The sequence below is a fragment of the Emydura macquarii genome, unplaced genomic scaffold (assembly GCF_026122565.2).
Source record: "Emydura macquarii macquarii isolate MOO-44397 ecotype Brisbane River unplaced genomic scaffold, CSIRO-AGI_Emac_v2 contig_3692, whole genome shotgun sequence".
Taxonomy (NCBI): Eukaryota; Metazoa; Chordata; order Testudines; family Chelidae; genus Emydura; species Emydura macquarii.
Window position 1 is genome coordinate 9,348,782 of NW_027133829.1, and position 22,185 is coordinate 9,370,966.

General features: G+C 49.6%; 1 protein-coding gene across 1 annotated transcript in view; it reads right to left on the minus strand.

The window, feature by feature from the left end:
* TRIM8 (tripartite motif containing 8) overlaps window positions 1-21,714 on the minus strand; it is a 53,849-nt gene extending 32,135 nt beyond the window's left edge. The window contains exons 1-2 of the mRNA XM_067537261.1: window positions 20,594-21,714; window positions 19,653-20,331 (exon numbers count right to left, since the gene is read on the minus strand). Coding sequence (XP_067393362.1) covers window positions 19,653-20,331; window positions 20,594-20,619 — 705 coding nt within the window. The 5' untranslated portion in view covers window positions 20,620-21,714. The remainder of the gene's footprint in view (window positions 1-19,652; window positions 20,332-20,593) is intronic.
* Between the last annotated feature and the right edge of the window lie 471 nt (window positions 21,715-22,185).

Sequence of the window (22,185 nt, forward strand, 5' to 3'; positions counted from 1 at the left end):
AGAAACAAACCAGAGGAATTTCAGCTCCAGCTGAACTCAGCAATCAAAACGAAAAATAAAATCCGAGTTTGCACTTCTGCAGCACCTTCCATCTCAGGATCTCGACGCGCTTCACAAACATCAACTAGGACTTCTCAATACCCCCCCACGCTAAGGAACACATGGCCATCACGCAAGAAATGCCGAAATGCGCTCACTTCTGGAGCAAAACCCAACCGCTGATTAAAAAGCACACAGCAGCACCCGTGTAGAGTGGGGTGAGATTTCTGCCCAGGAAACTTTGCATTTCAGCCATGAAATGACATTCCCAATGACAAAGTTACTGAAGCTCGGTACCCTTCAGCTGTCTCCTTTCAAACAAAATCAGCTTGGATCATTTTTTCTGAGGGGGTGTTTGCTCAGAATTCTAAAGGCTTGGATTATAATCTTTATGAATCCCACCGTTCGAATGTGCTGAAGAACAGCTCGGGAACACCAGATGTTCCAGTCAAGCTGCCAACCAGCAGCTGGTTGCTGCCTGCAGCCTGTTTTTATTTTAAAAAGCAAAATGATCTAAACCTATATTTAAAAAAAAATTATATATATTTTATATATGTGCACGCCTCGTGGTACGGACTGGGGCTGTCGATATCGCTTCTCTTATGTGGAGAACAGCAGTGAAGGGACGGATCTGCAAAACAATTCTCTCTCAAATCCTGGCCCTTTTCCTACTAGGAAAGAGAGTCACGTTACTTTTTGAGTGGGAGGTGGATTTCTGAAGGCCTGTCCAAACTCGCCAATTTAAAACAAAAAACAAAAAAAACCCACTACAAACAAACACCATCTAACGAATGGTGCCAGCACCCAGGTTTAATGGCATGGTTTATCTTGAGATACACAGGGAGGAAGGGGTTTGAGGAGGGTCCAGTCTGGGTTTCTATTTAGATCAGTGTTAGTTGCAGGGTGCAGGGGAAATGTCAGTGGGGGACAGAGGATGATCTTGTGATTTAATCACAGGCATAGGAGCCAGATCTTTGTTTATTCTGAGCTCAGTGATGGACTCACTATGTACAAGTCACTTAACCATGGTGCCTCAGTTTTGCCATCTGTGAAATAGGGATAATTATATTTAATGATTTCACTTACCAATCCCACATGCACTTTCATTTTTTGCTCATGATCAGAGTCCTCACCCCAACACGCTATAAAAGAAACATGTATGGTACCACACGGTGGCAGTTTCAGGATAGGGTGCTGAAGGGATACACAGCCTCTCCTAGGATGGAAGCTGACCAAAAGTCATCATGGTCACCTGTCTGTGGAGGAGCAAGGTCGAGTAGATTCCCAGTCCCCTGCTTTAACAAGAGACAACCATGATTTACTCCCAAGATCTGCCACCGACTCCCTGCATTGATCTTGGACAAATCACTTCCCCTGGGTGGTCAGTTTCCATGTCTGCAAAATGAGAATAATGCTCCCCCCACCATTGGAACTCGATGTCTGTCAAGTGCTTTGGGATCCTCAGATAGAAAGTAGTTGAGAAGGACTGCGTCAATCCCATTAGTTAATGAATACCAGAACACAATTTCAGACAGCTACCTTTATTCTCCACATTTTGGGGCATCTGTTAAGACTGTTTATTATCTTGCCCCACCTTCCACTATAAACCCAGGGAAAACCCACCCTCAAAGCATAGTGGCTGAAACTAGAGGTGCATGGGGTGCTACCGCACCTGCTGGCGTGTAGTGGTTTCCATTACATAGAGAAAAACCTCAGGGTTACGAACTGACCAGCCAACCACACACCTCACTTGGAACCGGAAGTACGCAAACAGGCAGCAGCAGAGACCAAAAAATAAAAGCAAACAGTACAGTGCTGTGCTAAACGTAAACTATTTAAAAAAAAAAAAAAAAAAAAAAAAGCAGCATTTTTCTTCTGCATAAAGTTTCAAAGGTGAATTGAGTCAATGCTCAGTTGTAAACTTTTGAAAGAACAACCCTAACGTTTTGTTCAGCGTTACGAACATTTCAGAGTTATAAACAACCTCCATTCCCGAGGTGTTCGTAACGCTGAGGTTTACTATTTGGTTCAATGGCTCTCAGCAAGCCTGCCTAGAAAGAAGAATCCAAGACAGGAATGGGACCGGATCTTCAAAGTTAATACTGCAAGCCACTAACATTGAATGACACAGGACAAAAGTTGGAACAGACCCGTAGTCCATCATGTCCAACATCTCCTCTCTCTCAGTGGGCCACTGCGGGATGCTTCAGAGGAAGGTGACAAACCACCAGCGGATATACACCTGGCCAGTTGTGCAATGCCATGCCATGTGGAAACCCCAGATGGTGATTAGTTTACGACTTGAAGTACAAAGGATACAATGCAATACCATGTGGGGTTCCCCCCCCCCCACCTTCCTTGGTCAGATGCGCTCAAGCCGATAAATTCAGATCTGAAGCCACAAACTTGAGTCAGTGGGGTCAGGATTACACCTCCATATTTCCAATACCCTAAATGGTGGGGTACTCAGATCTGGAGTTTTGAGACCGCTCCAAAGCTTGCTTAAGTAACTTCAGATTCTGTTTCTGTTGCTACGCATCTGCTCCTTTTAGCAAACAAATTATTTGTCTCACTAATATCATGTGGCAGGGAGTTCCAGAGGTTAATTACACTTTGTGTGAAATAATCTTCTCTATCCATGGCAATAAGCAACGAGAGGGAGGACATAACCACCCCCAGGGGGGAAGGGGATGTTTACTTCACTCCTAACAGCAGCTCTGCTATTTTCAGTCCCACTGCAAGCGCTCAGCACCTCCCCAGATCGGGTCCAACAAGGATTCGTTACACTTAGCACCGCACAACCATTAATGGAACTTTGCTCTTAGTCTTAAGTACGGCCCTCAACAAATACTTGGTGTCAGGATGTTTACACCTCGCACTCACACAAAAGGGACAAAATTCTCCGTTGGCATAAACAGGCCAACCCAGATCGACTCCAGCGCTGAATCTAGGCCTATGCTGGGAAGGTGGAGGCTACCGGGGAAGCAAGGGTGGTTAAAATCCAGCCATAGAGCAAACGTAGCTCTGCGCTCTACAGTGTAAACATCAATCCCTTCATGTTAAAGCGGTGACAAGACAGACTACCTGCCCCAGCAGGCAATGCTCCATCTTGTTCCCAGTAGCCCGGCTACGTGGAACACTGCATTCCGGGACCTGACGTCCCACTGCTGTCCAAGGAGCAGCTGCAAATCTGCATCATTTGGGTAAGAATCAGGTGCGGGTCCCCCAGGCTCTGGGCAAGCTGCCAATGCAACCTCTTGGCTGGGAAAAATTGGGGTAGGACCACAGCATTAGTCCCGTTGCCTTAAGGTAGGCCAGAGCTACCAGCTTCTCCATTAGCCTCCTTGTGCTCCGCTGTGAAGTGTCCTCACTAAAGAGATGCAGCGTCCAGGCAGGAAGGCTGCTCCCATAGTTAAGGCCCAGGATTGGGAGCCAGCCCAGCCGAGTCTACATCCTGGGTTTTCTGGGATCTGGCCACACTCGCTGAGAGCAGGCGGCCGACGCTAGGCCTCGCCCACTAGCAGCTCAGGCCCAGCTCCACACCGGTATTTAGGCTCCTAATTTCCATTGAAATCACATCCTAAGGCCAGAAGAGACCATTAGGTCATCTCGTCTGCCCTTCTGTCGAGAGACCGGAGCCATTCCCCCAAAGACTGAGCCCAATTCTTCACACTCAGACGTGTGCGCTGGGAGCAATTCCATTTACAGGTGTTCGCAGGAGACAAATCGGAGCCCACAGTTTGGGGGGTGCTTTAAGATGAGAGGATGCAAATTCTCGCAGAGGCTTCTCTTTTCTTCATCCCAGCAGCACCCGCAGTAGGTAGTTTCATGCGCACCCCAGATGGGAGGAGAGTCAACGGAAACATTTCCTGTGTGCTCTGCTCACGCACTGTGCGGCTCATAAAGATGGCACTGGAAGCACAACAGGGGGTCACTCCAACGGGACAGGGAGGGGTATTATGTTGCATACCAGGGGCACGTGATGTGAACAAGGCCAGGCTGCCCCCACGTGCTGCGCGGTTCCTGCCACGTCAGGCAGCTGCCAGTGAGCCTCTGACTGTCTCGGCCCCTACTTTAGAGCAACATCACCCCTTCCCAGCGACAGCCATGCAGGAAGTCACCGACCCCTTCTCATGTCACGAGGAATTACTTCACACAAAAGGCCACACCCTCCAGGAAGTCACACGATGGAAACTCATTGTGCCCATGACATTCGGGGCTTCTAGCTAACCCCATATGGTTAATGGGTGCCTCACTATGGAAGGACAGCATGGGCTCGTTATTATTTCCCCTCACAGCTGAGAAAGAAAAGAAATGTTCTATTTCCCACTGTCTTTACTAGAAGGCCCGTGCGTCTAGGAGACCACCAGTTGCCCTGCCTTATCACAGTCGCATCCGTTTGTGCCGTTAGGATGTTCAAAGGAGAAGTTTAAATTTAACAAAAAAAAAAAAATCCGTTCAGGGTTTTTTTTAAAAAAACCCAATACCAAATCCAGGAATTATTCGGGGGAAGTTCTGTGGGTTGTGTTATAAAAGGTCAGGCTAGATGATCACAACGCTCCTTTCTGGCTCGGGAATCTGTGAATTCGGGCTTGTTTCTGTTGGAAAATTCAGTAGAATTGTGAGGTTAAAGTTGAGCAAGGGAGAGCAGGGATGAGCTTTCCATTTGCACGACTGCTCCTTCGGCCAAAAGCTGTGTAAACACTCATCCACAGTTCTCTCAATCCTCCAAGGAGATTGCCAGCAAAAAGCAGGGGAGGCCAGTTTTGATCAGTTCTTAATATGTCGGGTTACAAACAAAACAAAAAACTCAAACTTCCCCCAAAACAACCTTAAAGCCTTTTCTACACACACCATGATGAGCACACCTGCTTTTTCCCCCCCTCTTTGCAGGTAACCTTTAAGATCAACTGGGTCAGAATTGCTGGCCATCCTAATCCGGTGATGACAAGGGCAGGACAGACAGACGGACCACAGGGCCATGACTCTAGCACGCCCAAGCACTGCAAGTGTCGAGGAGAACAGCCTGCTACCAACGCTGGAAAACACCACTTGCAATTCCATCCATGCAAATCACCCGTGATGAGAAGGGGATTGTGGGGATTTCACCCCTGCAGAGTTCTGCCCATCAACTCATGAATACACCTGTCTTTTCTTTTTGCTTGCACCCTGGTACAGTAGAGAACCCTCTTTGAACGCTAGCCACACTTGCCCTGAACCAGTGGTACCTGGCTAAAATGGCAGTAACATAGTACCAACAGGGCCAAATGGCATTAAAAACCCATGTTCAGACCAGGTCTACACACAGCCAGTAGCGGCAGATCCTTCTTCCCCTTTTGCTCCCACCTTTCTTTACGCTTCCCTTGACTTGCACCATCGACAGCAGGTTGAACCGTGGGCAAGCCATTGTTCATTAACCCCAAGCAATTTTTTCCCCCCTCCCTGACATACAACCCAATTTATCTTGCAACCAGGAGAGACTCCCACACACAAATGCTGAGCTGAATTTCCTTTGTCTCAAACTACAATCAGACCGCACATCTCCCTGGGAAGCGTTAGAACCATGGCGGTTCTCAGGGACTGGGACATCACAGCTGTTTGATGGGAGACTATGAAGTAGTGGCAGGTGTTTCAGAAATTCCTTTTTAAAAGGTATGATTAGTAAATATCGATCTGGGGATCTTTTTGGATCGCATGGCTCCTTGGGAAGGGACAGCATCTTTGTGTGTGTTTGGGAAGCACCTTTGGGGTACAGCCACAATAATAAACTATAATTGATCGCTGCAGTTTTGTTTTAAAATTACCTCTTTTTCTGCTAGCATCTGGATGTCTGTCACTGGTGTTTAAATCTTTCCTGATTTGTTAGCAGCCTTTGACTCTATTGATCTTAAGACCCTGATGCATCATTTACCTTCTTGTTTTGATTTCCAGGAACTGGTGCTCAATGGTTTGAATTCCAGCCTGGTCAGCTAGTTCGAGTGAAGTGTGGCAAGAATTTCTCTCTAGGTTCAGTTTGTTAAACTGGGTGTTTGAGGGACCCATCCTTGGACCTTGGTTGCTTCTCTTGGGATCTGCAGCCAACCCGGAGTTTAATAAAGCAATCGTGGATTTCAGTATCCTCTCTCTATCGAGGATATTGATATTAAAGGTTCGGATTCTCCATCACAATCCACCCCACTTCAGAGCAGATAAAGAAAGACGTTGGCTATCAGTAGAAATAGAAATCAGGTCTTCTGTCTCCAAAACTACAGCTCCTTCAGCACCAAGAGAGACTCTGTTAGGACTCTGTGGAGCTCAGCAGTACAAGGTCTATGACATTTCCTCCTTCTCCCTCCCAGCGGCTTAATATTGTCTCCATTTTATAGACAGGGAAACTGAGGCAGTGAGGTTAAGTGACTTGCCTGTGGTCACAGAAGGAGACCGCATCAGAACAGTGATGCAAATTCATGCTTAACTTCTGGAATCGGGTGTACCACTGTCATCTGACGCAGGAATCTGAAGAGGCCGATTTTCTCGTGGCCAGGTGTCAGCAGTGAAACCTTGTCCTCTTCCAACATGCCCTTCTATGGGGGCTACAGCGATGGCTCTCGGGGGCTTGGGCAGCTCTGAATTAATGTTTGCTCATCATGCCCCCCTGCCCCCACTTCTGCTGGGAAATTCTGGAGGTCTCAGTCCCTGTCACCATTTTTGGCCCCCGATCCTGAATAGGCACGGTGGCTCTCCTGACTATGTTTATTCTGACTAGGGATTAGCCTTCCGACCTTTCTGGCATGATCAGAGCAGGCCTGCTTACAGGATTTTTTTTTTTTGACTGTTTCCACGGGACCTGGATATTTGCACAGCAGCACCTCAGAAAACCGTCTGAAACCTGGTGTGAGCTTCAACAGATCAACATTTGCTCCCTTCCGCTGGCAGGATCTGGGTCAGGAAGATGGCGTGTCCACGGGGCTGGGAGCCAGGGCCCCTGGGTTCTCTCTCATTCCGCCACTGACTCACCGTGTGGCCCGGGGCAAATTAATTTCTGTTCCTTCGTCTTCCCCAGTCCCAGAAGAGTGGGAATAACGGATACTTCATTCAGGTGCTTTGAGATCTTCTGCTAAGAAGTGCTACGCTGAGGTTAGATATTATCCTAGGGGTCTTTTTTGTCTCCCTTAAGGTATGTCTATACTGTGATTAAAAAACCCCACAGCAACACACCTCAGGTCCTGGATCAGCTGACTGGGGCTTGCGGGCCTCAGGCTACGGGGCTAAAAATTGCCGTGTCGATGTTTGGGCTAGGGCTGGAGCCCCAGCTCTGAGACCCTCCCCCTTTGCAGGGGCACTCTGAACGTCTACACTGCAATTTTATAGCCTGGCACAAGACTAAGACAGCTAACGCACGCCAGCTGCGGCTGTGGGGCGAGTCTGATCGCAGAGCAGACATACCTTTAGACTCGCCGCTCCATCATCCCACGCGCCTCTTCCCACGCCTCGCCTCTCAGGTGGGACATCATTCCTATGCAAGGCTCTTGTGGGAGCGTCAGCACACAGCTGAAGATGGAGCTTTTGTTCGTGGCGTTTGTTTATCAGCAGCCTACCGTAAGGCGCTCTGATTGCATGGAGATTGCTGCCGTTTAATTAACAGAGAACGAACATCACAAGCCAACCTTGAAGAGAGTCAAGGTCAGGAAGAAAAACTGGGCCACCGGGGCCCGAAATTCAGCAAGGTGTTTTAAGCACGAGAGCAGCCATTCGGATTTCTATCCACATGCTTGGCACGTGCCTAAGTCGCTTGCTGAATCGGGGCCAGAAGCCACAGGCTGGTCTGGGCAGCATCCTTAAGTGCTACAGCATGTCTGGTTAGGGAACACAGACGGGTGCTTGGAAAACAGGCCTGGCAAACAGAACCCCTGGCTCTGCTCGTGACTTGCCACGTGACCTTGGGAAAGGCACTTGCCCCCTTCTGTGCCTCAGTTTCCCAGCTGCAAAAGGAGGACGACGACACCGGCTTATGTCACAGCAGTGCAATTAAGCTCCCTTCCCCGCCGTACGTCAAGTGCTTTGAAATCCCTGGATGGAGTCCAGAGACTGGCACATTGTCATCACTGCTGTGCTCCAGCCTTGGCATGGGGTGGGCACTGCCCGATGCGTACTGTCAGCACCTCCCGCTGGCTAGCACAGGGAGGCTAACAGGGCAGGCCAGGCATGGGGAAGCATCTTACCCATACCTCCGGGCTGCAGAAACAGCACAGAAGGGAGGATGAGGTGACTGGCTCTGTGGACACGGGGAAAGTGGTGGACATTACGTATCTCGATGTTAGCAGCAAAGCTTTCGATACGGTCTCCCACGGTATTCTTGCCAGCAAGTTAAAGTAGTATGGGCTGGATGAATGGACTATAAGGTGGATAGAAAGCTGCCTAGAGCAGCGGGCTCAGCGGGTAGCGATCAACGGCTCGATGTCTAATTGGCAGTTGGTCACAAGCGGAGTGCCCCAGGGGTCGGTGCTGGGGCCGGTTTTGTTCAACATCTTCATTAATGATCTGGAGGAAGGGGTGGATTGCACCCTCAGCAAGTTTGCAGATGACACTAAGCTGGGGGGAGTGGTAGATACCCTGGAGGGTAGGGATAGGACACAGAGTGACCTAGACAAATTGGAGGATTGGGCCAAAAGAAATCTAATGAGGTTCAACAAGGACAAGTGCAGCTACAGACTGGGGACCGACGAGCTAGGCAGCAGTTCTGCAGAAAAGGATCTGCAGGTTACAGTGGACAAGAAGCTGGATGTGTGCCCTTGTTGCTAAGAAGGCTAACAGCATATTGGGCTGCATTAGTAGGAGCATTGCACGCAGATCACGGGAAGTGATTATTCCCCTCTGTGTGGCACTGGTGAGGCCACATTTGGAGTATTGTATTCAGTTCTGGGCCCCCCACTACAGGAAGGATGTGGACAAATTGGAGAGAGTCCAGCGAAGGGCAATAAAAGGGGGCTGGAGCACAAGACTTATGAGGAGAGGCTGAGGGAACTGGGTTTGTTTAGTTTGCAGAAGTGAAGAATGAGGGGGGATTTGACAACAGCCTTTAGCTACCTGAAAGGGGGTTCCAGGGAGGATGGAGCTAGGCTCTTCTCAGTGGTGGCAGATGACAGAACAAGGAGCAACGGTCTCAAGTTGCAGGGGGTTGGTCTAGGTTGGACATTAGGAAAAAGTTTTTCCCTAGGCGGGTGGTGAAGCACTGGAATGGGTTACCTAGGGAGGTGGGGGAATCTCCATCCTTGGAAGTTTTTAAGCTGCGGCTTGACAAGCCCTGGCTGGGATGATTTAGCTGAGGTTGGTCCTGCTCTGAGCAGGGGGTTGGACTAGACGCCTCCTGAGGTCCCTTCCAACCCTCATCTTCTGTGATTCTATGATAAGAGACAGCATGTAGCAGGGAGAGAAAACGAGGGACCCTCCTGACAGGGCTGCACGGTGGAAGAGAATCTCATGACCCAATTCACAACGGTCTTCCTCTTGGAGCAAGGTGTGAGCTGCGGGATGCCCCACGCCAGCAGCTGCAGACCAGGTCTTGCACTCTGTTCAGCAGAGGCTGAACGGGGCCTCAATATCACAGCTAGAATATAGTCCTTCTCAGCCCAACCTTGCAGCGCCCTCCCCGCCTCCTTGTCCCCAATGGACCTACCAACCCTGGAGCAAAAAGTGTCATTTGCCTGGGGAAATTCAGATGAAATCCTCTCTCCCCATTCAACCCTCCCCCAACACCGCTGGGTGGTGGTGGAGACCTCAGGGTTTTGTTTTGTTTTTTTTAAAAACGAAAATGTATTTTCCCCCCTCTGAGCCTATTGGAAAGGCAAGCTTAAATGAGCCTGCCTCATCAGAGCACGGCATGCCCGGACAAGAGAACAAAGACAGGCGCGCGCACATACGCACGCAGAGAATGCCTTTGTCTGAGAGCGGGGACCCTGGGCCAGCCACATCAGCTTCCACTGAACGACCTGCCATTTGTGGCGCTGGGGAAGGGAGGGTGGCTTACCCCTGCATCTCACGCCTGCCACACAGCCTCGAAGAGGCAAAAAAACAAAAACAAAAACAGCCCCAATCAACGCTCATCTGTGTGTGGAGGAGCATCAGCCTTCCAACTCAGCCACACAACCAGCCAAACATCAGAACCGACTGGAAAGGAGGTTCCAGCGAACAGGATATTAAATCCCCACAATAACCGGGCTCACATCAGGGTTTGTGTTACCCCCCACCCCTGTACTGTTCGGGAAATTGCCCGTTCAATTTAATAACCGGTTTTAAAAAGGCACAGCACTGAAGTAAAGCTTCAGCGGCCAGGTCACCCTTACATTTTTGGAAGCAGGAGGGCCAAAGAGAGAAGACGATCCTTCCACAGAGAACATGCTTGGGGAAAGGAGAGCCCAGCCCGCCACAATTCCACTACACTATACAGTCTGGTGGGGTGGGGGGGGGGTGGGCAGAGGAAGTGAAGAAGGGCAGGGGAGAGATCCTCAAGCTGAAAAATAAATCCCCATTTTTCTTGGTACATCAAAACCAGGAAGCCAAAAGAATTTAGATTGCCATGTCTTGCTACGTAGATGTGCAATACCCAGCACAAGGGAACCCCAATTTTGGCACGGGTCTCCGGGAGCTGCCATGATGCAAACAATAAGAAAGAGGTCGAGGTTGTGACTGAATGGTGGGTCTGGGATCTCCAAAGCTGAGAACAACTGGATTTGGACAAAGACTATTTTCACCAGTTTGATCTGGAGGGGAAACAGAAGTACTTATTATAAACCCAGGATTTCATGGCTGAAACTATGCCGCCCTCCCATAGCTGTTCAGGGCTAGTTTCCTCATCCTCCAAAAGCACAGGCCCCTACCCCTTGAGCTAAAGGAGAATCTTCTTTATCAGTACCGGGCTTATGAGACACAGCTGAACAGTTCTGATTCCATGCAGTAATGGGAAGTTGTGTACCCACCCCACACAGCATTAGCCAGTTTACTGCAATGCTTCTCTCCACAGCACTGTGCAAACAAACACAGACCCCCTCATAAAGGTTTAATAAATATTAGTTTACCCACCTATAAAATGGGGCTGAGACACAGAAGTGAAGTGGCCTGTCTAGGACTAACTCGGGAGTCCCTGGCTACAAGTCCACTAAATACTACCTCTCTCAACAAGAAGGAGATGGCAAAAATCCCCTCTCCTAAGCCTACTACGGCTGAAAAAGCAGAAGGCTGACAAAGTCACCAGACACACCAGTCCAAAGCGAAATAAAAAAAGCACAGCTTGGATTCTGCCCCGGAGCCCCCAGGAAGCAGCATGCACCACCCAGAGCAGAATCTGGCCCCACGTGTTTATTTATAAATCCGTATGTGCATGTACATGTGAATTGTGACAATTACTGCTGCCAGCCGCGGCTTTCACAGCGTTCTGCGCCGATCACACTGGTCACTGCAGGCCAACCCGGTACAGAAGCTGCCTAGGAAACATCGCACTGGCTAGCATTTCTGCAAAGCGAGGGAACCTTCAACAGAGCACTTCCCTCTCCTGGCATTTCATTGTTTCAATGTTAGTGCCTCCTCTTCTCCCTCTACCCCCTCCCCGCTTTTGTGCCCCTCTAGGGCTAGTGCTGCTGCTGTCAGACCCATTTCAGCTCTGATTACAAGTGCAAAAACTGGTAGGATCGCTGAGGTGTGCTAAGAACCCCCCCAAAAAAAATCCAACCGCAACACAACAACAGAGAGGCCAAGGACCAAGGCGGTGCATGACAGACACAGACAAGGACAGAGAGCTCTTTGCTTCCCTCCCTGCTGCTCCAGCTCCAACCCATCGCTGATCATCCTACAATCCATCGGTGGGGAAACACTGTCCTCTAAACGCAGGGGAAAAGGAGCTGGGGCAGCCAAGGGAAGTACGAGCCCTTTTCGCTCGCTCACTTGCACGGATCAGGTCACTAGCGTGCTTTGGGAGGCGTTTAAAATTTGCTTCCCAGCCCCCCACGCCTCCCTGTTCGGCAGGCGGCTTAATTCTGCTCTTGCTTATGCTGGTACGAGCCAAGCGAGAACGCCACCGAGATCAGCGGACGTGCCAGAGGGAAAGCAGAATCAGGTCCACAGGCTCCTGGGGGGGTGAGGGGGGAAGCTGCCCCCTTTCTGCAAGAACAATCCATTCGCCAAGACAGGAGGAGGGGTGGTCAGTCTTCAAAACCCTTCTGCTCCTTAGATTGCACCTGGCCAGTGAGCAGCAAGCTTCCGCTTCCCTTCACCATGTTTGGAAGGGGCGGGGGGATGGAAGAAATTATACTTTCAAATGAAGGCTTCTTTTCTCTTCTCTCCTTTTCAATCCATCCACTTCCCTGCCCTTTTCTCCCCCAGCCAGATCACCCAGAGAGGAGAATGGCTCTCCAGAGCCTGGTGCCTGGCGCACCGGGGGCTTAGCCTCCCACTAAACAAAACACTGGACCAGGTTTATTACAACCAGGGGCATTTCCACAGCCAGCAGAAGCAGGGTTTATACCTGCAAGCTGCTACAGGAACAAACCTGGCCAATGCTCCACTGACTGTCCGTCTCTTTCAGAGCTGCCCTCCCGTGGCTTTTGACGCTCTGCACAGACGTGGTAGGAGCTACAGAGGAGAAGGCCCTGGTGCCACAAATTTTTGACACGTGGGGGGAGGGGGTGTCTATCCCCCAGCTGTCAGGGATTCAGTGGGTGGCCAAATCACCTGCTCTTTCTGTGTCTCAGTTTCCCCATCTGCACAATGAGATCCTATCGAACCCGTGAGGGGTGGCGGGGAGGGAGGAGACGCTTCATTTGCAACTGGTTCTAAAGCACCTTGCAATCCTTGATAAAAAGACGCTATGCCAAGCATCACATGGACCTATCTACATTCACCGACCCCTAACGCTGCCCCTCCTCCACTGCACGTCTATATGCAGTCTTAGATTATCCGAACGCTACCACTGTCTTCTCCTCCACAGCTCCTACCACGCCACACAGCCTTCTTCCATCCTTCCCATTTCATAAACTCCACCTCTCGTATCCAGTCTCAGCCAGCAGCCTCGCCCCGGCTCTCTGCCTCTGAATTCCTCTGGTCTTGGCCACTGTCTTTTAGCTAGCTCCAAATGAAGCATTTGCGGATGTAGGTCTGGCGCGAGCACTCGCCAGCAACCAAGCGGTCTAGATGCAATTTGCATTGCCAGGCAGCAGCAGCAGCATCAGTGCAGGGAGAGGAAAGAACTATTTCAACGCACAGCCAAGGAATTCAGCAGGGAAATTCAAGACAGTTTTAGTTGAACGACAGCCTAAGAATGCCAGGGTACCGGCTTGCTTTGAGAGACTCCTAGGAGCAAGCTCATGCTTGGTATAACCTCACAGACTCCAAGGGATTTACATCAGGGGTGGCTAAACGCCCCAAGATTCTTCTCAAGCAGCATTTCCTGCTATCTTATACATTTCATTTCCTGTCTTCTAGACGGCCACGAACACACAGCGCAGCAAAGCTCCCAAAATCAATGACTCTTCGAACCACGGAGATGGCAACAGAACCCCAGGGCACAAAAATCAGTTCAGATTTGACAGCCCGGCACCGGAAGAACAAGGGGTGCTGCAGGTCAGGGCCGAGGCAGGCCCAGGACTAGAATAGCAGGGGGACTTCCCCTTCGGGTGAGAGGCATTCGTCTGGCAGTGTGAGACCGAGTGCTGGGGTGCTGAGAGTCTGGAACGAGGCGCGTTTGCAGAGCGCTGTGCTTGCATAGCATCTGCCCACACCAGCTAGTGTCACGAGTTCTAAATTATACCAAGCTGTAGGGGAAAAAACACACACACACACACACACACACACACACACACACACACACACACACACACACAGATCTGTATTGCACACTCACAGCCTTTTCATAACAAATCACCTGGAAAATGAATAAGCCTGGTCAATCAAACCCTACACACTGTAAAGCTAGGAAACCTGTTTTTTGTTTGTTTGTTTTTTTAAAAAGCAACCCACATCCGCCCTGCATAAAGGTTCTCAATTCTAGCAGGGACCAGCCATCCCAGGTCCCAGTTCCAATAACATTTTTACCACATTTTTCAAAGGAGAAAAATTCCCCCAACTCCCCAGCTGTCTGTCAAACAGAGAGGCCTGCAGAGCGCCACCTCTGAAATCCATTGTGTAACTGACAATGTTTTTGTCCTTGCTGGAGTGCATCAGGGCAAATCAATAGAGCCTGCCAGGAAAGGGGGGCGGAAAAAAGCCATAATGGACACATTTCACAGACCATCCGCAGGGAGGGTATGGCTGGCCACTGCTTTGCCTGGACAGGCGAGATTAACGGGTCACATCTGTGTCAGGATCTGCGCCCAGTTGTCCCACCAGGGCCCTGGCACAAGGCCAGCGTTTGTACAGAAATTGCATTCCCCAAAAAATCTCCCCCTGCAGGAGCTTAGAATTCAGCATTGTTCCCCCGACCAATCCATTTCAGCCTTTTCTATCTGGCAAATATTAAATGTCTCCTCCCGCCTGGATTTTAAAACCGAGCTGAAATCAACTTGGCTCTCTGTGTGATTTAAAAAAAAAAAAAAAAAAAAACAGCCCCTCCCCCTACATCCCTATATAAAGCCAAAAACATCTTTCCTGTGCAATCAGCACTGCTCTGGGAACAGCCTGCCTCAGAGCCTGCAGGGGGCGCACTGAATATTGTTTTCATAGGGTCTCACCAAAATACTTGTTAGGTCCCATTCTTCAAAAAAATACTAAAGCTATTCAGAATATAGACGAATTCCCCCCTCCTCCTCCCCTCATCCCTTCACACCAAGTTATTCTACCTTTAAGGCAAGTCAAATAGCAGGACTAAAAACCTTGAGTGTCCCTTTAAAAAAAAAAAAAAAAAAGAAAGGGCCAAAACACAGGGTATAACAGGCAGACAGTACAGAGTTAAAATGCCTAGAGAGTCCCCCGTGAGATCTGATTCAGGCTAGCCTAAGTCAATTTGCATCCAATATAGAGGTCAGGAGGAACATCGCCACATTTGGAGAATGTCTGGGAGAAAAAGTCTTTTGCTGGTTTTGTTTCCTATCTTCCTTCAAACCCCCATTATGTGACTTCAGGGTCTGACCGAACTTTTCTTTATTACACAAACACAAAACAAAAGAGCCAATTGTTCCCAAAATGGGTTTTTTTGCAAGGTGGAAAGGAGAGTCCATTATAACCGTGGATAAAGGACAGCCCGGGAAACAAGATTTCAACAACCAAGGCAGGGACTGAAAGACATCGTCTCTTTTTTTTTTGGTTCCTTGATACAAATAAAATGGCAAGAAGCAAGACATGAAAACAGGAAATAAAGGAGAAAATACCTCAAAGGGAGGGGAGATACGTTACATACACGCGCACGAAAGATTAACCACAAATCCTACATACCATTTGCACTGCAACAGTGTCTGAGCTCCAGTCACAGACCAGGACCCCATTTTGCTAGGCACGGTACACACAGAGAACAAAAAGATCATCCTTTGCCCGGAAGAGCTTGCAATCTGAGCACAGGACTAGCTGCCTTTGCAATTCTGTATGTGTGTACTTGAGACATACCTGCCCCATCTCCCATAGAGTCTTAGCTCCCACGCTGCCTCCCCCTGTCCATATCTGGAACGATCTTGCCTGATTCATGCTCAACATACCGTTTATATTGTGGTAGTACCTAAAGGTCTCAACTATATCGTACAGCACCTAGCACATGGGAGACCAAACACACAGAAAAGGACAGCCCTGAGCCCAAAGAGCTTAGTCTCCAAGATTAGACCTAACAAGTGGATGAGACCAGCAAGGGGTCAAGGTTGTGCAGCAGGGGACCTGGGTAACAAAAACAACACAACGGGCACAAGCCTTGGCCTGTCAAGGCAATGATCACAACTTGCCACCTGGCTAGCTGCAATCAGGTTACCTTCAAAGGCCTTCCATGCTGCCTTCCGCTCCAGGCTCTTGCTGTAGACATGGAGCTGGGTTCCATGTCCGACAATACCAGCAAGGTGACAGAATGGAGAGTAAGGCCAGGTGTCTCCAAACGTCTTTGTAACATAATTAAAAAAGGAGCCAAAAGATACAGGAGGAATATCGCATGACCGGTTCCTCTCAGAAACCTTCTCCCTCCCAGATCTCACTAGCTGCGTGCTATTAGCCATTCATCCCCATCACGTATCCCAGCTCTCTGGGGGGGGGGGGGGGGGGGGGGGGGGGGGTGTGATCCCTTGTTGTGTTGTGGCTCACCACACTCAGACAAGTCATTCCAAGGGAGTCAAAGGGAATATTTGACTGAGAAAGTACCACCAGATCTGGCCCTTACAGTCCAAGCTCCAGAGGGCAGGAAGCTGCTATTTCTTATTTCTCTGCAAAGTACCATGCACACTAAATATATCAATGGTCAGACCCCAAAGCCCATGGACAGAAGGTGGGTTTATTGCTGTTTTACTGATGGAGGAAACTGAGGCAAAAGACCTAGGTCACATAGTGAACGAATGGGAGAACTGGGGGTGGAAGCCAGATCTCCTGACTCCCGCTCTGTACTTTATCCAGTAGATCACGGTGCCTTGCTTATGCAAACAAACTCACGCTGACAACGCAAAGGATTTTTGATTAAGAACCTCAATATTTGACCTAAATCCATAGAAGGAATCTATCTGGTCCCCATTACCATAACATCAGAGCACTTCACAATCTTCAGCGTATGGCCCTGTAGGGGAGCCAGTACCATCATCCCAACTGCACAAAGGAGAAACTGAGGCACACAGGGGCTAAGTGACTCACCCAAGGTCACACCAGAAGGCTGTGGTGGAACTGAGACTAGAACTCAGGTCTCAAGGCAGTGCCCTAACCACTGAACCACCTTTCCTAAATACTAAAGGCTTGCGGTGAGACTGAAGTGGGCTTGAACACCATTAGCTTTACACCCTCAGCTTATCAAAGAAGCCCCCTGAGGGGGGATAATGAGGAGCCAGCCAAAGGGTATCCTTCTAGCAGCAACACATTTTAAAAGGGGGAGTGGATGAGCTCCAAGTCTGCTGGGAACACACCTGGAAAATTCTCTAGTGCCCTAACAAGCGCTATTCAGAGCACCGCCCCATTGCATGAGTTTCCCAGCCCAGCCAGCCACTCCCGGCTCTGGGATGAAGGCATCTTTTCTACTTGGCTCTGCCCTTTTTCCAGACAGCGATGAATTACCAGAAGCAAACGCACACTTCCCAAAAGCCTGGCTGGGCTGAGTCTTTTTGTGTGTGTGGGGGGGGGGTGAAAAGGGGGGGGGGGGAGAGAGAGCCACTAGCACCTCCATGAAAATCTTTGGTTTCCCCAAAAACCTGGAGGGGAGAATAACTTTCCTGTTAGCTCACCCTGGCTCCGCTCTGCAGAGAAATCCCCCATGGTCTGGCCATCCAATTGGAAAGTAATTATGCTGCGATTTTTATTTATTACTTTTTTTTTTTTTAATTGCTAAACAGTGACTCATTTTGGCAGCAGTAAAATACACAGGAAATCATCCTCATTTTACAGCAATCACCATTCAATTCACTGTTAAATATTTATTTCGCACACTGCGGCACTCGGGGGGAAAGCTGAGGGCCCGGCTGCTTTGAAGCCGTTGGACGGGAGATGGGCACGACAGAAGAGGAGACCCCTACGGAGCCAACCCAAGGAGGGCAGCAACGCTGCCACGGGTGGATGGATGGCCTACGCGCTTGTTAAATGTCATCTGTCTTCACCGCTAACAGCAGGGCCTAGACCCCAGGATCGGGGCAGGAAGGGCCGGCTTCTACCAGGTCTCGCTGCCAAACAAGCTTCAACATACAAAACCCCCTATTATTCCAGTTCTGGGCACAGGCTCACTAAACTCCAGTGATCTGTGCTCCTCCCAGGATGGGCACAGGTCCCACCCGTCCCCACCACAAACTCTCCATTGTTTGGCCAAACATCAACCTAAGTGCCCACAGGCGGAAAAGCTGGCGCATTAGCCCACCACCGTGCTCCCATGCTTCCCACTTCCCCAGGGCTTTTGGAGAAGGCTAGTCACTGGTGACACCACCTCCAGCTACAGGGGGAGGAACTTGAGCCTTACACCTCCTCCACAACACCCACCTCCAAGGGGAGGTGATTGTGCAACTGCGGAGCCAGGCTAGGAGCAGGAGGGAGGTGGGAAGAGAGAGGAGAGGCTGATTTGACACTGACAAGCCATACCACAGGAGGGATGCATTGTAATCAAGGCATTGCTTGCAACCCCTGGGAGCAAGCTGCCTGAAACCAGATTTCAACGCAATTCAACCTCGGAACCCATCTGATTTCCCCTCCACCCCCGCTTATTTGGAAAGCGGCAGAGGGCGGGGCCTTCGGAAACGGTTCCTGAGACAAGTCCCAGGGCAAAGGGTCTCTCTCGGCTGATGGTTTTTGTTTCAATCCAGGGTGATTGTTGCGGTGGATGAACAGTGAAATGTAAGCGGGCAGCAGCCATGCTGGAGGGGGGAAGGGGGGTGTCACTCGGATCCGAGTTCACCTGCGTTATAATCACGTGCCCGTAATTAGCTGCATCAGCGAGTTACCTGTATCCTCTTTAGTTAATTAGTCTGCGAAGCAGTTTGAAGATTTCAAGTCCCATTATTACCCGTGGGGTGACAAATGACTTCAAAAGACCCCCATCAAATAAGCCACTGCTTCCTCTCCCCTCCCCGCCCCCTACTCCATTGTTTGAATAACAGCTTGAAAGTGGAACACACACACCCCAGTCCACTGATTCTGTCACCCACCCATTTGGCACATATTCTCTCTCCCACCCGTTCTTCCCCCTCCCACTAGGTCTTTCCAGCAGAGCTTGAAATTAACATGCTTCTGTAGCCATGCTGGTCACAGGATATGAGAGAGACAAGGAAGGTTGGTCACTAAAAGATATTACCGTGTCTCTCTCCTGTCTGCTTTTGTTTACTTCCTCATTTTTACCCCAGCACTACTGAAACCACTGGGCTGGGAACAGGGCATTACACCAAATGGCAGCTGCAGAATCAGCAAAAAAGAGGAGCCGCAGTGCAAGGAGTTATTTTGTGTAGGTCCTACATAAACACTGGTCTTTTAAATTTAAAAAAAAAAACACCCTCAACAGCACAACAGAGGATTAAAGATACATTAGATCAGGGAACAGGTGGAAAATTCCTCCCCTAATGATTATGAAGCCGGTTGAATTTGGAGGGCAGGTGGAGGTTTCCGATTTGATTGGGCCCGCTTGCATCTGGAATCTTCACGTTGGAGTAGAAGTCCCGGACCTAAAACAATCACCATGGGGCAGTAGGTAAAGGTTCCATGACGCAATTATGCAGCATGGAAAATGTGTGGAAGTTATTACCTTCCATCCCACTCTCCAATTGGAAGAGATCCAGGAGTCCTTTGACCTTGCCCCACTGGCCAGTCCAGCACTGGTCCCAATAGCACATTCACTGACCCACCCCTTTTAGACTGGAATCTCCTCGGGGCAGGAATTTACTTGCCTTTGCTTGTCTCTTGGACAGCGCCATGCACACCGCTGGCACCCTGCCAACAGAACCACCGCCTCAAAGAAAGGGGGGGGGGGGGAGAAGAGAAAAAGGACGACTCCAGGGTCCACTTACCCTGATCTCGTTGCGCCGGATTTCCACGTCACACACCGAATGCCCCTGGTGGGCCCCGCTGTAGTAGCAACAGAACTGGCACACGGCAACCTGCTCCGCTTCACAGTGGTACAGTCGGTAGGCATTGTGCTGCGGGCAGCTCCAGGCCCGGACGTCCTCCGCCTCCACCAGGAGGTGCCCCCGAGCCGTGGAGGGTTGCTGGAGGTGCGTCTGCACGTGAGATTGACAGCAGGGGGCCTCACACCTCAGGCAGATCTTCTGGGCGGGCAGCGGGGGGCCCCTGCGGCAGAAGACGCAGTGCAAGATGGTGGGGGTCTTCTCCAGGTTGAGGGAGTTGAACTTTTCCACAATGTTGGTGAGCTTCAAGTTCTTCTCCAGGTTGGGTTTCTGGTTGTAGGCCTGATTGCATTCCGGACAGCGCACTAAACCAGTCTCTTTGGCCCACGCCTCCCCTATGCAGCCTCTGCAGAAATTGTGCTTACAAGGAAGTTGAACAGGTTCCACAAAGACATGCAGGCAAATGGGACAAATAAGTTCCTCTTCGAAACAGTTCTTCCAATTTTCAGCCATTTCTGCGGATATATTTATAATCTCTCTTTTGACTATTTCAGTTTGATCTACAGATGCAGATGGAGAGTGGGCTTTTCCCCCCTGAAATGGGAAGTCCCCCGGTAAACGGCTATTGAAAAATAAAATAAAATAAAAAAAATAAAAATGACAGTATATCCTAAAATTCAAAGTAAAATAACCCAGAACAGAGTTCTAGGAAACTCAAATCCTAACAAAAATTTATATATATGATTTGATTAAGGGCTGGTGTTAACAGCTGAAACAAAAACAAAAAACAAACTAACTTTCAGGCTTTAAAGCCCACAATGTTACCAACTCTTAGGAGGAGTTTGAGGGGGTTTTTTTATGCCAGAAGGTGAATCGAAACTTACCAAAGGTTGGGGGAAAAAAAATCCATACAAAATCCAGTAGCAGAGTCCAAGTTCCATATAAACCTCCTAAATTTAGAACTCCAGATTTGATTTTTCTCCTCTTCAGTTTGCAACTGACATTCAATATTTTAAAGGGACTTTTGTCCACCAACCCGGTTAGAAGCCCAAGAAAATAGACTGCCCCTGATTTTTTTCCCCCTCCTTTTCTCCCTCAGGGGAGCTAGGAATTAGTCTTTTTTTTTAAAAAAAAAATCAGCGTTAAGATCCAAATGGGAGGAAGTAGGAAGATTAAAAAACAATGAAACAACGAACTGGATTCTTTCAACAGCACCAAGGAGCAGCAAAAAAAAAAAAATTCTTTCGGTTGCTTTGGAATAGTGAGATCTTGGATGGAAGAGCTCAATAGGAAGACGGGTCAATCATTCAGATGAAATTCCAGCTCAGAGCCAAAGGAATCCTCCCAACCTCTTCCTCCTTTCACAAACAGGAATGAGAACGGAGAAGGGGGCGGGGGGGGGAAGGTTTGGGAGAGGAAAAAAAAATCCCAAGAAACAAAAATCAACCTGTGCTCGAAATTCTCACTGGGGAAGAGATTTTTAAGAAAGAAAATCTTGTTTCGGGATTCAAGGGAAAACATCCAAAAGTGGAAGCAATGAAATAAAATAAAAGCTCAATATCTGGGAGAGCGCTGGGCCGCTGGCAGGAAAAGCAGCATGCCTTGATCAAACTGAAAAGGAATTTCTCAACTGCTAATGAAGAGCCCTTCCCCCTCCTTCCCCCTGTTTTCTCTCTGACATGAAAGCTATTTCTCCTTTCAGATCCAGCCTGCAAAAAGGGGGTGAGAGAGAGAGAGAGAGAGGCTTAAAGGAGACCGCTGAAATGTACAATTCCAGCAGGATCTAGTCAATCCTCAGCCATTTTGAGCTGCCTTTCTCCGTTTGGATTTTAAAAAACCAGAGGGGGAGAAAAAAGGGTGGATTAAAAAACAAACAAACAAAAAAAAGTAATAAAAACAATTTAAAAAAAAAAAAACAAAACCCCAATCCGGCAGACGGCACCACCCTGCGAAGTCTGCGCCTGATGTGTCAGTTTATGGAGGGGGACACTCCGAATTGAGTCCGGGTTAGCAGCAGCGGCGGGGGCTGCCTTTTGGCTTGATCATCAGATCCACCAAAAAAAAGCCAAGCCGCTCATCCCGGCCACCTCCAGCCATCTTGGGGGGTGGCCGCTGGTTTATAAATAATCTATTTAGTAAAAATAGACCTGGGTCCTTCCCCCCCCGCCCCCCGAATAACCTGGCAGAACAGGGGCTCCGGAGATTTCCCTTCTCTCTCTCTTCTCCCCCCCCCCCCCCAGACTCTGCCACACGCAAGGGGGGGGAACAAATCGCCTCCCCGCGATGGGAATCAGACAACAGCCCGCACCAGAGCCGAGCTGCGGCGGGATCGGCCGCGGTTTCACACGCCCGCCAGGAGGGACGCGCCGGGGCCAGCGGGTTCTGGCAGCCGGGCCATGGGTCGGAAGGAGGAAAAAAACCAGAAGCCGGGGGCTCAGCGGAGCGACGGCCGCGCCGCACGGGGGAGGCGGGCACG